This window comes from Antechinus flavipes, chromosome 3 (genome assembly GCF_016432865.1).
Source record: "Antechinus flavipes isolate AdamAnt ecotype Samford, QLD, Australia chromosome 3, AdamAnt_v2, whole genome shotgun sequence".
NCBI classification, from domain to species: domain Eukaryota; kingdom Metazoa; phylum Chordata; class Mammalia; order Dasyuromorphia; family Dasyuridae; genus Antechinus; species Antechinus flavipes.
The window spans coordinates 496867208-496882215 of record NC_067400.1 but is presented as its reverse complement, the minus strand read 5'-3'; the positions used below and the strand labels follow the sequence as shown (position 1 = coordinate 496882215).

At 31.2% G+C, this 15008-nt stretch overlaps 1 protein-coding gene across 2 annotated transcripts in view; it reads right to left on the bottom strand.

The window, feature by feature from the left end:
• The window catches only part of DYNC2H1 (dynein cytoplasmic 2 heavy chain 1), a 377984-nt gene that overhangs the window by 25047 nt on the left and 337929 nt on the right, over window positions 1–15008 (bottom strand). For both annotated transcript variants that reach the window (XM_051986889.1, XM_051986890.1), the window contains 2 exons: window positions 14618–14727; window positions 13843–13924 (listed from right to left, as the gene is read on the bottom strand). In XM_051986889.1, coding sequence (XP_051842849.1) covers window positions 13843–13924; window positions 14618–14727 — 192 coding nt within the window. The remainder of the gene's footprint in view (window positions 1–13842; window positions 13925–14617; window positions 14728–15008) is intronic.

Genomic DNA, 15008 nt, shown 5'->3' with positions numbered 1-15008 from the left:
CCCCAGCTAATACATAGCTAATAAGAATCAGAGGCTAGATTTGAACTCAGTCTTCCTGACTCCAGACCTAGTACTGAGCCACCTCGTCTCCTCCTGCTAGTACCTAGTAAGTGACTAATAATTGTTAGACTGATCTGAACTATAAAATATCTTCATGAAGGACAATGCCAATTTATCTATGACAATAACTATATTTTAATAATTACTTATGGAGGAGATTCTGAAAAGAGTCAGAAGGTCACAAAACCACAATCTCTCCAGATTTTCACTACAAATAAAATAAAATTTCACCTCAGAATAAATGAAGAACAGTAAAAACAAATAAAACTTGGGGCAGAATTGTGGGACAACCAGAGCAGGACCAAAGCAAGAGCCCAGGATGGAAATTTAACTAGTGTGAAGTGTAAACAATTCTAGGCCAATTCCACTGAAAGAGCAAATAGCAAGCCCTGTTATCAGTTGGGTTGGGGGGGAAGGAGGCAGTTCCAGCCATAGGAATTTTTATCACCCCAATAGTGAGGGAAATCTGGCATCTGAGTCTAGGGAGCTTGAGGGAACCTCAAGTATGCTGCTGCCAGTACACGCCCAGTGAGTGCAGCAGCAGTGGGACAGGGACTTTGCCCATTGTGGGCACTTAACAGGAGAGTAAAGTTCTAGGTTTGGGGTTCCAGGCTAGAGGAAAGAACTGAAGGAAGAACTGAGGCCAGAGGTACCATCCCCCACACCCCAGGATTAGAGGTAATTACATTTATAAGAGAACAAAACAAACAGCAAATAAAAATGAACAGGCAAAGGAGCAAGAACCCAACCACAAAAAGTTATTACAAGATTAGGAAAAACTGGGGTTCACCTTCAGAGGAAGATACTGAAATAAAAAAGCTTCTCCTACCCTAAAGAGTAATATCAAAGGATCATTCTTCTGCTCAAAAAGAAGTCATAGAAGAATTTTTTTTAAAGACTTTAAAAATCAAATAAGAGAGATTGAGGCAAAACAAAAACAAAAATAAGAACAATTCATGAAAAACAAGAAGACTATGTAAAGAAAGAGATCCATAATCTTAAAGGAAGAAAATTACTTCTGAAAACTAGAATTGGGCAAGGAAAGGACAGTGAAGTTAAAAGAGACTAAGAAATAATAAAACGAAATATAAAGAATGAAAAAAATAGAAAATAATATGGGTTCTCTAAAGAAAAACAACAGATCTGCAAAACATCAAAAAGAAAAAAATAATAATAATTGGACTACCCAAAAACTATAATCAAAAAGAGAATCTTGAAATAATGATACAAGAAATAATTAAAGAAAATTGCCCCGAAGTGTCAGAACAAGAGGGAAAAGTAGAAATAGAAAAATCCACTGATCACCAACTAAAAGAGATTCAATGAGGAAATCCTGCGGAAGCATCACAGCTAAATTCTGAAACCCCCAGGAATGTCAGAAGACATTATGAACAACATGAAATAATTCAAATACAATGGAAACTTAATTAGAATTATACAAGACTTGGCAATGGCTATGTTAAAAGACAGCAATTCATATATCAAACAGCCAAAGAACTAGGGTTGACACTGAAAATATATTGAAAAAAAATTAAACATAATTGTAAATGGGAATAAAAGCATATCAAGAAAAAATAAATTGTCAGATTTTCAGGATTTTTTTGCAAACAAACCTGAACTTAAGAGAAAATTCAAATATAAAAGTCAACATTAAAGACTAAATTTCAAGGGACTTAATTAAGGACAAATTGTTTATGTTTTATACATGGAAATATAAATAAACCATATTATAGTCTAAGATTGTTGTTAGAAATAGGGTGGTTCAAAATAAAGATTTGGATAGAGTTGTGTTTTTTAAAAGTAAAACCATGTAGGAAAAGGTAAAACACAGTAATTATGTTATATGAATGAGGTATAAAAGCAAGAACTGACACCAAGGAATTAAAAAAGGAAGAATAGTTGATAGATCTGAAACCCTACTCACATGGGGAAGGATTAAAGAGGGAAAATACATATTTTATATATATAATGTATTTTCCTTGAGTTGAAGGGAGGTTATGTAAAAGGCTAACAGAAGAAAAGAAGAGTTAGCAGGGATAGGAAACAAAAAATATACACCAATAAAATAACAATAATCGGTAGTATAATTCATTAGAAAAGAAAGGTAGTAATCTCAAAGTCAAAGTTAGAAATAATTCAAAAGAGAAATCTACATTATATAAGCCATATCAATAATGCTATAATAAGGTACATATGTTTGTATAAGTATATATATATATGTGTATGTATGTGCATATATATGGCTATATATTATATATTTACATAATATATTACCTATACATATATGTATGTGTGTATATATATATGTATACACACACACACACACATATAAATATATCCCTGCTTAACTGTAGCCTGCTTTTAACTAATACATGAAATCATAGAATTTTGTAACTGGAATAATGGAAGCTAAATTCAATCATTTAAGATCAGGAAGTCTAGGGATAGTTTAGGGGCAATATGGCTTTTAAACAGTGAATTTAGACTACTTCTTTCTATAGGTGTCCGGTGGTTTTCTTGTGGAGAGCTCTCAATCTGGCCATAAGTTTAATGCAGTCCACTTTTGGAAAGTATAACCTAATGAACCAGGGCACCTAAATAAATCTAAATAGATTCAACCAATTCAATCTTTACTTTTTATTTGCTCTCTGGTCAATTTTCAGAAATTCCTAACTGTATTTTATTGAATGTCTTTCTGTACTTTTACCTTTAATGAATGGGATGTATACTTCTCAGTTCTGGTGTTTCTTATTCTCTCTCTGTCTCCTCTGTCTCCATCTCTTTTATCTCTTTCTGTCTCTGTCTCTTTCTCTCCCTTCCTCTTCTCTCTCTCTCTCTCTCTCTCTCCTTCTCTCTCTCTCCTCTCTCTCTCTTCATCTTTGCTTAGTTAAAAGTCTGATCAAAATGTAAAGTGGATTAAGAGTTGTTCATCTTAGTTTTTAATCCAATGTGAATATTTGCTATTAAGATCCCATTTTGGGCTTCAGCAAGATGTTTTCATTCATTGTTTACATTCATTCAGCAAGCAATAAACCAATTGTCCTCAAGGTAGAGGCTGGGTCCTGGAACCAGCCTTATTAATCTTGTATTACAGGACTTAAAAAGGAAGTTGAAATAAATATTATTTCTATAAATTCTAGAAAAATTTCTCCCTAAGCATAATATTGTAGAAATATTCTTTTGTACTCACATGTCAAGGTAGCTAAATATTTAGGGAGGCAAATCATCTCAAAGACATGAGGATATGATTCTGACATTATAACTTAGTAGTGGGATAGGATCAATATCTATATGGGTTGTCCCATCCTGTTATAAAGATTAAGCTAATTGTTTCCCTAAAAGTCAAGCAATCCCAATAGAAAAGTGGTCAAAATCTGTAATAGCTCTTAAAAGAACTGAAGACTATTAACAAGGATATGAAAGCATGCTCCAAATCACTAATAAGAAGAGAAATGAAAATCAAAAGAAACCTGAGGTTTCACATCAAGTCAGAAAATGGCAATGATAACTAAAGGTGAGAATAATAATTGGAGGGGGTGATGTTTAAAGAAAGGTACACCAATACTTTGTTGATATGATTGTGAATTAGTACATCTATTCTGGAAAGAAATTGGGGATTATACTTTTAATAAAGTAGGTAAAGTGTCTCTACTCTTTGTCCCAGGGATTTCACTCCTAGCCATATACCCCAAGAAAATCAGACAAAAAGAGAGATTCTATATACCACAAAATAGTTTAGAAGCATTTTTTTCTCTTTTGAATGTGATTGAAAAGAAGGAGAAGACAAGTAGATGCTCACTGACAGGGAAATGTCTAAACAAATTGTAATATATAAATGTAAGGGAATATTAATGTGTTATAAGAAATGATGAACATCATGAATATAGAAAAACAAATAAAGTAAAATGAAGTAATCAGGAAAACAGTATGTGCAAATCACTAGAGCAATATAAATGGAAAGAACTATAAAATAATTGAAAATGAATATTATAAAATTATAAAGAACTAACTTGGATGCAAAGAAAAGCTATGAGAGAATAACTCTTCTTGGGGGTTGCCCCACAGTTGTGGAATAATACATGCATATACACACACACACACACACACACACATATAATTTTCAGATTTATATAAAATTTTCAGATTTTTTTTTGATGTATTGATCAATTACGCTGCATTTTTTCTTTGTTTTTAAAAATAATTCTTTATTATAACAGATGGCTCCTGAGAGGAAGGAAGATATAGGAGAACATCTAGGCAAGGTAAAAACAAAGCATAATAAAAGCCTTTTTTTTTAAGACAAGGAAACTCTCAAGGGCCAATAATGATTTATCAGCATTGATGTAACTTATTGGACTTGAACTATGTTAATGTGGCTTCATCATCACCTAAAGGCATAAAAAGACAATTATTCTGCAGGACTATTTAACTTTCTATGACTTCTCAGAATCTGCTATAGTTTAGAAAACAGAATGGAAAAGGGCATACACTGATGATATAATGTTAATTTAACTTAATGAGACCAAAGTTTCTGAGTCCCAAGAAGAAATAGTGGCATACTATGAGGGATAAATTATGGGAAAATCAAGCCTAAGAAAATTCATGATCTCTCCATTGATTTCAGTCACGTTTTATGGGCACATAGTAAATGGGAAAGAACCAAAGAAGTTCCCAATACTTGCCTTTCCATAATCTAAAAATGAAGCTTAGATGTTTATTGGACTCTTCTGGCTTTACAGAAACCACATTCCATACCTGTATATACTAGAATATACTGGGTTTCTTGCAAATCCATCTCTAACACTATTATAGGCTACCGTTCTCTTACACCTAAAATAGTCCACAGGACTTCTGAATTCTAGTTCAAAATCTAGATTATGGGTGTGATACGGATAAAAAAGACAAAAGTATCTGAAAAGAGTTGGTAGGATATATACAAGAAAGAAATGAAAATGAACATTATCATGAAAATCTAGAGAGAAGAGAACATTCAGGAAAAGGGTATGATCAGTGTTGTCAAATAATAACAGAAAAATAAACAAGAATTAGGATTAAGAAAAGATCATTAGATTTGGCAACTGAGTGAGAAACAATTAGATAACTAAAGAAAGGGAAGTTTCAATTGATAATGAAATCAGAATTCAGATTGTTGAAGAGAAAGGAGCCATTATTGAATGTCCCTAATCTTGGGGATGCAATGTGGCTGGCATAGGCAGTACTGGAAAAGAAATACAAAAACAAAGGAAGAAGAGGGGAACAACAAAATTTAAAAAAAAAAAAAAGGAAGGAAAGAAATAGCAAAAAAGAAAACATATTAACTCCCCTGTGTTCCCCATGTAAAAGAGAAGTAAGCTCAGAAATTCCTGGCTTTGCATCTGTCCTTTGGAAGTACAGAGTTCCAGATTTCAATGACTTGGTATGCTAAGCTAATGATGAGGAGCAGGAGCATCACAGGAATACCAGAGCCATAGGACAGGTGATGACACAGTCTCTGACATGGCCACTGATTTTGTAAGACAAATCAAAGTTATCTGTAGTACAGTAGCTAAGTAAAGATCACTGCCATCTTTCGTGCAGCCTATCTTGGTGCTAGTGTTGATACCAAGACTTGTTCTGCAAAACCATTTCCTATCAGCCAAATACAAACTGTTTTGGGTCCCTATTGGAAGAATAACAGCAAATTTCTGACTCTCTAGAGGCCTTTGAAGAGAAATTGTTCCCTTTTTTCACAAGGTTTAGACAAGGACTCTCCCAGCATCCATAAATTCAATAGTACCACAAAATAAACAAGAGAATGCCTTTCTTCCAGGTAAATGTTCATTCATCATAATTATGTCGTGATAGTATCATCTTATCCATGCTATTAAAAAAACATTTCCCAACAATATCATTTTTTGTTCCCCCGATAAGGAAAACATTTTTTGTATTATTCCTTTCCTAAGGATTCAAGCTCTAAATCTGTGATCTAGTGGTTATGGAATCTTAAAAGCAACACATTATGCTTCTATAGCTTAGAAAAAACATATAAATCACTTTAATATGGTAAAATACAACTGACAGCATAGCAGTCTGCTATATAAGCAAGAACATGTGTTCTGTTATGTGAGAATACGTTGTCTTTGTACTAAATATCCTTATTTGGTTTCTTCAGGGGGTTATGTTTATATATTCATACTTTCAATACAAAGGATTAAGAAGCAAATTATTAAGTAATAAAAAATCCTTAGCAATTCTTTCAGTTCTAGTACCATAAAGGATGTATAATTTATGCACTATGAATGGGAGAAAAAAAATTGGAACAAGTGTGATTTCATTACTATCTTCATGAAATGAAAACATGGACTTTGATTTACATAGCATCAAAGCAATGTGAATGCCATTTAAATTTTAAATGAGAAATAAAGCATCCTCCAAGAGCACATACACTAGGAATATTTTATTTAGGAAAGCTGTCAAGATATTCAAATAAATTAATCTCATTTTTTCTCAAATTCAACAATACAACTTTAAAATGACAAAGATACACCTTTAAATAAGTTATCATCAGAACTTGTATAAAGGTGTTACATTTGTCTCAAAATATTCCTCATTTTAAGGTGAAGTACTTCGATAGTTCAAGAATTTGTCAATTCATCACTGTGGATACAGAATTGCTATATATAAAACATATAAAAAAAGTACATTGTCTTTAAAAACCACTATGGCTAGGCTGGAGCCTCTTCAAACTGTGCTAGGTTTCTACTTAGACCACAATTAATAGTCCTATCACCAAGCTCATATTTAAAGCATTCTTGATAGGATCTGCTAGAGCTTAACTCCCCTGTCCCAGATCTTAAAAACTCAGACTTTTCTCCATACCACTAACAGGCACTGGAAAAGGAATTTAGTAATTGAGTACCTGAATTAAAGAAATACAATAAATCTAACAGAATGAATATAGAACTGCAACTTATTACTGGGTTAAATAGTATACACTAAAAGAAGGATTAAGGAGACATAGATTGTTTAATATGAAACAAGAGAAGAAGTAACAAAACATACCTATTTTCAATGTATCAATTCAGTTTGTCAACCTGTGCTAGCTCTTTAGGTACATATCAGAACTTTCAGTGGCCTGTTATCAAGGGATCACAGCTGAGAACCAGGAACAGGAAGTACAAAATAAGATTGGACTCTCGAGTTAAGATTGTTAATATGTGAAACTAGGAGGATGTATCACTTGCTAATCATGCCTAATATGGGCATGTTGTTTAGAAATATTGTCTTGGACACTCAGACTAATCATGTATAGCCAGAGACACAGTGTGTTATAGTAGAGAAACTGCTAGCCTCTAATCCAGGAAGACTAGGTTCAATTTACACCTTTTTAAATATTTTCATGGTGTGACCCTGAGAAAGTTTCATCATCTATCATCACCATCATCACAGTGGTCATCTTCATCACGATCATCATCACAACTACCACAAAATAATAATGTTTATGCAGTATTTTAAGTTTTGCATAGCACTTTACACATATTATTATAATATATATAACCCGATAAGTTAAATACTCTTAGTATGTCCATTTTAGAAAAGAGGAAACTGAAACACAAAGAAGTTAAGTGACATACCCAGGATCATACAACTACGTGTCTGAGGACAAGATTCAAACAGATCTTCCTGATTTGTGGTCCAACAATCTATCCACTGAACTAACTACCTTACTGCATGCGACAATTCTTTAAAGCATTAAGTTGCAAAGAAGCTGGCAAACAGCACTGGTAGAAGTTTCTCATTTGGAGTTATACCAACGAAATTACAGGTCAAATTCCAGATCAATATATCTGAATCTAGAAAAATATATATTATATGTAAAATTTTTATGCTAAAATATTTATATTACATATCATAATATTCCTATTTATAAATCCAAATATACTCTATTCATTCTTCTTTTTTAAAAAAATCAAGTTTAGAAATCTTATCTGGAATTACATGAAAGTAAACTCACCCCTAAATATTTAGTATAAAGCAATAAATACATTAGTATAAATTATCTATATATGTACAGAAAAGATACTATGAATAGTGCTATAAATAAGTTCACACTTTATACTAACATTTATCTGTCACTTTAGGATATATATGAAGATAAACTGAGGTTTAAAGAGTATGTATATTTTACATATATATATTTATATTGTATATATCATCTATATATATATATCCTACACTCATATGTATATAACAAGTTATTTGTTACATTAAGGATTTAGAGAAAGTCTGTTCTAATTATTAATTCTTTTATATACATGGCACTAGTCCTTTTGTAAGGCAACAATTACAGAAAATAGATCTCAGAAAAATTTTATTGAAAGGACTACTTATTGAGGCTGCCTCCTAACATCTATGATAATGTACTACTTGAATTAAACTTAAATAATTATTGGATCAGAGACCTCAATGTGCATACCTACAATATCACACTTCTAACTATTCTTTAATTCTTCTGTTTATAAGATGTACTTATTTCAATTTAACAAAATAACTACAGAATAATATCATTATAACAAAAAGCTGTGTGCCCCAAATTGTCCTTCATCTATGAATTTTAAGTCAAAATGAATTGCACTTTTATGTGAAATTTAGATTTAATGAGACTATAGGGACAGCTCATAGAATTATAAAATCTCAGCAATCAGCCAATATAGCCTATACCTAATACCTGATATTATCTAAAAGATTAGTAAGTCTTTCCTTGAATATCACAGTAATGTGATCACAAAACTTCCTCTTTTCCCTCCACTTTTTTTTCTGAGCACCTGGAACCTTTGTCTATCTTTGCCCATACAATCAAGGAAAAAAAAAAAAAAAAAAAAAAAGACATGGGCTTGGGTTCTTCTATTTGCAGACATAAAATAACAAAATCACACATGGATTTGGTGGGGAATATAGGTTCTGGTCAGTGATTATGTCTTTATTCTAAAACTAGTCAAATATATTAAACATGCTAATAATTCCTTTTCCAAATTTCATAATGACTAAATGGTTCTCTATATTAGGAAATGAATGCATGTTTTTAAAAACATGCTTTGTTGATAATTTTAAAAGATTGAATTTGTTCTTATAATCATAGAAAAACTACTCCATCCAACTATGACTATTTCAGTATACTTCAAGTGACTTACCTGTGAATCATTCAATTTTTAAGGAACCATATATACTAATAAGAACACTTGTTTTTACTTAGAAATCTGTTGGTGCCAACAACAGCAACCTTCTTATTCACTAAAAATTAGCTGCAAATCATCCATTCATTTCATAGCTGACTCTAAATAACTTGACAACTTGATCTCTACTAACTTAAATGTGAACATTTTTGTTTTATTCTACACTTGGAATGCACATAAGTGTTGAACCAAGAGTTTGGAAAAACCTGAGTTTCAATCACCTCTGATAGTAAGGGCACAACTCTGGGTAGATCACTTAACATCCCTGACTCTTAGTTTCCTTAATGGTAATTCTATCTCAGGATCATGTTTTTTAAATAAAAGATATGATTTGATCTTAGTGAACTCAGTTGTAGATATTATATTTTAGGAGTCAAAAAAGTAATCTAGAAGTTTTAAATATCTAGAAGTTTTTGACCAGGATGATGAAGGGGCTTGAAGATATGACATACAAGATTCAATTGAAAGAATCTAGAGACATTTCAAATAAAGAATATAGTAAGGCACATGATCACTGACATCAAATATCTGAAGGGCTCATAGAAAACCATAATGAGTTGTTCTTGGCCCTGGAATGCAGAAATAGGAATAATAAGTAAAATATTAAAAACAAAACAAAACAAAACAGAAGCTTGATTTAAGGAAAGAGGAAAAAAATTTTCTAACAATTTTTACCCCCAAGTAGAGTAGGTTACATTGGGAGACTATGAATAACTGTACTACTATTTCTTCACTACCTCAGTTAATTTTATTTTATATTTATATGTCATATTTAGAGCATCTACATTTAAAATTGCTATCATGTGTTGTTTATAGTTTAGTTTAACATAATATGATTTCTTTATCTGTTTATATGATGAATGTTCATTTTTGGTTTGTCTGATAGCATGAGAGCAAACTATGCTTTTGAGGATTTAGTTAAAACATAATAAATTCTGTTCCAACTTTTCATTTTTATTCCATACACATTTGATTTTTAAATATATTGCTATTTAAATAGTTAACTATTTAACCTAATCATATTTAGAATTATGAGTTAGATTTTTATGTTCCTCATTGTGTGTCTCTGGTATTCTTTTTGTCTGAATTGAGATTTTTTTATTCCTCCTTCTCTGAATTCTGTACTTTGTTTCTATTATTAACTTTGCTTGTTCTACATAAAAGTAACATTCTTTCTTCAGGCATTCTTCTCCTCACCTCATTTCATACTTCTTGCATTTAATAATGATGATGGAAGTATTATACTATAGTAGAAATTTTCCTGCGGTCCAATTTTAATCCCTTGCCCTCTATATGATCATTTTCTTTCCCATTTTCCATTCATCTCCTTTCACAATCCATGCTCTCCCACTGTTCTGAATGTTAATTGTACCTAGGATCTCTTATTTTCTATTTTCTATGGGTGGGTATTGTTCATAAAGGAATGATACTTGTTCAGAGAAAGTGTTATTGTGGAGACATTTTTTTTTTTGTATTTTTCTTGTAACATGGTGATATTTTTCTTGTTTTGTTGTTGTTGTTTGTTTATCAAGGTCATCTTGGAAGTCTACAATCCTTAACTTATCTTTGCATCTTTTTTTTCAAGATCAATGTGTTTTGCTTCATTAAAGATCAAGTATCCTTTTAATTTTATCACTCTTTTGTTTCACTTCTTCCAGATTATCCTCCATTATATTTCCATTTCCAACTTGATTTTCTCTCAATCACTTGCCATTATAGATTAAAATTCTTCAGTTCTGCTCATTATTTCTGTTCTTCAGGTCACAAATTCTGTTATTTGTTCCTTTTTAACTACTCTCAAGATTCTAATTTTTCTCTTAAATCAATGTGAAACATTCTGCTACAATTTCATGCTTTCTTGGAATTTCAGTTAAGTGTTTTATCAGGTATAATTTAATTTTATTTTGGGGGAGGGGCAATATTTATTAAGAGGTTAATGATTTAAATTATCTTTCTACTCATTTTTTCCTTCTAATTTTTGTATTACATAAGTTGATTTATCTCCAGGTTTTTAAATAAATTCTCCTTTCCCCTTTGAGACTTTCAACGATTCTAGTCTTTAGTCAGGCAGCTAGGTGACACATTAGATAGAGCATTGGAACTGGAATCAGGAAGATTCCCTGAGTTCAGATTTGACTTCAGATATTTTTCTAGCTGTTTGATTCTGGGCAAGATATTTAATCTGTCTTAATTATTTATAAAATAACCTGGATAAGAAAATGGTAAACAACTCCAGTAACCTTGCCAAAAAGATCCCAAAGGGGTTCATGAAAAGTCAGACACAACTGAAATGACTCAACTACAAAAAATTTTCAATCAAACTGGAGATGAGCAGAATTGGGAAGTTCGTGGAACTGCTCATCTGCCACATGGAACATTAGGGAGAAATGAGAACAGCATCTTGGGGCATTGTAGGATCAGTAAATATGACATGCTTTGATAACATGTTTAATATAAGAATATCCACTACAAGTATACTCTCCTTTTCAATTTTTTTTTTGAGATACGAATACTATTTTCATCATTTTCTTGTTAGATACAATTTTTGAAGTCTGAATTAAAGATTTTCAATGATCTCAAGTTCTTTATTTCCCCTTTTTTATATTGTAATATTCCTCAATATCATATCTTATAAAATAAGGATGAGAATTAAATTTAAAATTTATAAAAAACATTTAACATAATATCTGGAACCTTGTTAGTTGCTTACTAAATACTTATTCTCTTACCATTCCTTTCCCTTATTTTGTCCAATCTAGATTCAGGATATTTAGCTTTTTTTTTTTTTTCTTTTTGATTGCCTTGTTTGGTTGGCAATCCTGCTGTACGACTGAATAATAGATTAACAACAGATTAACAATTAATAACATTAACAAAGAACAGGATAACCCCCTTACCAACAGGCTTTACCTACAAGTAACTCATAAGACCTATTTTCAAATTTATTTTCATATAGTATCATTTGCACTAAAGCATTTCTACTAGGTGGAGGTACTAAAATACGTGATTTGGTCTGATATACTTTATCTTGCTCTGGTGCTAGAACATGAAGGAACACTGATTTTTCATTACCCTCTGTGTCAAGCTGATCATCATAATAATTATAAATAGGGCCACCAGACATCCTTGTACTGCCCTCTCTTTTTCCAAGATTTGTTGAACAGTTTCATCACATTGGCCAGGCTGCTAACCCAAGTGGTGTCCCATTCAGAGCCCAATTGATCAGCATTTCAGGGTTCTTGTTAGGTCTCTATGGTTACCTTAAGAGGTCTCAGAGCACAAAGGCTCCCTATTCCACATGACCTGGTTGCCACTGCTTTTCTTTGCCATTGCCCTTACCCTTCATCACACAGAAGCTAGGTTTAGTAGCAACAGCAGCAAAAGTAATAGTAGTAGTCTTTGTTGGGTATGTGGAGAATGTGTGGAGAAAATGTGTCTGAAGACTATAGAAAAGCAAATACCCCAATATTTAAATAAAGAACAATGAACTTGCAATATATAGATTCATGATTTGATTTAAATCACATGCAAATTTTTACAAGCTATAATTAAATGAACTGTTCATGAGGACATAGAAAAGGAAACACGTTTAAGTGCACTAACACAAAAGGTAAAGGGAATTTCCTGAGGTTAAGAAAGTAATGGGATTTGAAGAGAGGAATTCTGACATGCATTTGAATCCCAGCTTAAATTTAACATCAGCTATCTAACACTTTTTGAACTCCCTTTCCTCATTAATAAGGGAGATCTTAGGTTATTTTCTTGTATTAAATCCTATCATCTTATGATTCTAAACCATTTGCTTCTCCTACTATATCATGTTCTATTTTATGATGAAAGAATTGTATCATATGAGGACTGTAGGGAGTAACTAGGAATGGTTAATCTGAAGAATAGGACTCTTAAGATTGACTTATAACTGTTTTTAAATATCTGAAAGAACTATCTAGTGAAGCAGCAACTAAATTTGTTTGATTTGCTAATTTGACTGAAGCTATGTAGAAAAGTGGTAGAAAGGTAGAGTTACAGCTCAAAACAAGAAAATTTTAAATAATTTGAGCTGCTTGAAATTATTATATATAGTGATTTTCCTATAAGTAGATTTATTTAAGCATTAGACTGCCATTTGATAGGATAGAATAAATACCATTTATTACAAATGGTATTTAGTAAGGGCTGACATTTGATGAATATGGGATCTTTCTTTCCTTTGGAATTTGAGGCTTAAAAAATAATCCATCAGTTATTCAAGTCCAAATTTGTGCTGTTATATGGCCAAAAAAATTTAAAGTGTACAAACAAACAAATGCTTAGGTTGTTTAACATTCCTTCTCATGAAGCTAATTTTTCATGTTCAATGTTAATAATAATTTCTGGACTTTTGCTAGAAAAGAATAGCATTTCATTATAGATCTTGAATTGTTTTTATAAAGATTTAGCAAAGACAGAATTTATCTGATAGTAATCAGTTAACTCAACATATTAAAATTTATACTTCCCTAATGATTTTATTATAATCTTGCAATATAAGTTTAAAATACAGTCACAAAACATATAATCTGTCTAGTACCTTAACTTGAAGTTTTGCTTCTGGTAGTCGACCTTTCCATGATGCTACAAATTTAAGGCTATCCACCGAACAGCTCATTGCCCTATAAAAATATTGTCAAATGTTATATATGAAACTATTAGAAATATGTATTCCAATGAAAAAAGGCATGGAAAAATAGATAAATTTGTTTGGATCTAGGATTACAACTAGAAAGCTCAAGTAATTAAGATTTTCAATAATATTCTTAAACTCTTTTTACTATTCATAATGTTAAACCTCAGACATTTCAAGTTTATTAGTACTTTCTGCAAGTATCACAAGAAGAATAAAATAAATTAAGTATAATTTCAATTATAAATCTACTTCATTATATTACCATTTTTTGAAAATTGGCACTACATTTATGATACATGGCAACTCTGATGACATATTGTAATTCAATTAAAAATAATAATTCCAATTAGAACATTCCATTTACTAATGCTTTTTGTTAAATGGGACATATGATAATAGTTACAAATTCTTTATCAAACTATTAATATTAATTAAAAATTGGGAAGTCTCATATACCATTTGTTTAAAAGAAAATTCATTTTAAATTTATTTTAAAGTTATTTCTATATTCAAATACTTAATAATTAGTATTCTCATTGTAAGGTATTAGGAAACAAAATAAAGAATTAAAACCCATTTAAATTTTATTTTTGGCAATTAAGGAAAATAGTTAATAATGAATAAAATCAATATAATTGGCCTTAGGTATATGAGGTAGTTAAGATAAACTTTAATTTACCTTGCAGTTTCTTGGCGTAGAGCATTAAGAAATGTGTCTGGATGGAAGAGTTCTGAAAGGTCAAGGGTATCTGAGAGCAGTGCCTGCTTTTCTGCTTTATCTACCCAGTGCTGTGGAAGTACAGAAGAAAAAAAAAAGTTAATTTTATAAAATCATAATTTCTGGATATTTTTAAGTTCTTTAATCATGGGGACCAAAGTAGAGATTATTTTTAAAAGATAATAATGGTTTTTATGTGTTCATAAGAAATTCTCCATTTTATATTTTGAAGCTTGTCATAATTGTTTGGTATGATATATTACTAATACCAAAATATACTGTACATAATCCTCTACTTATTTAAATCTATTAAAAATATGGAGCTTATAGGATACTTTTAGGAAGCATCTCT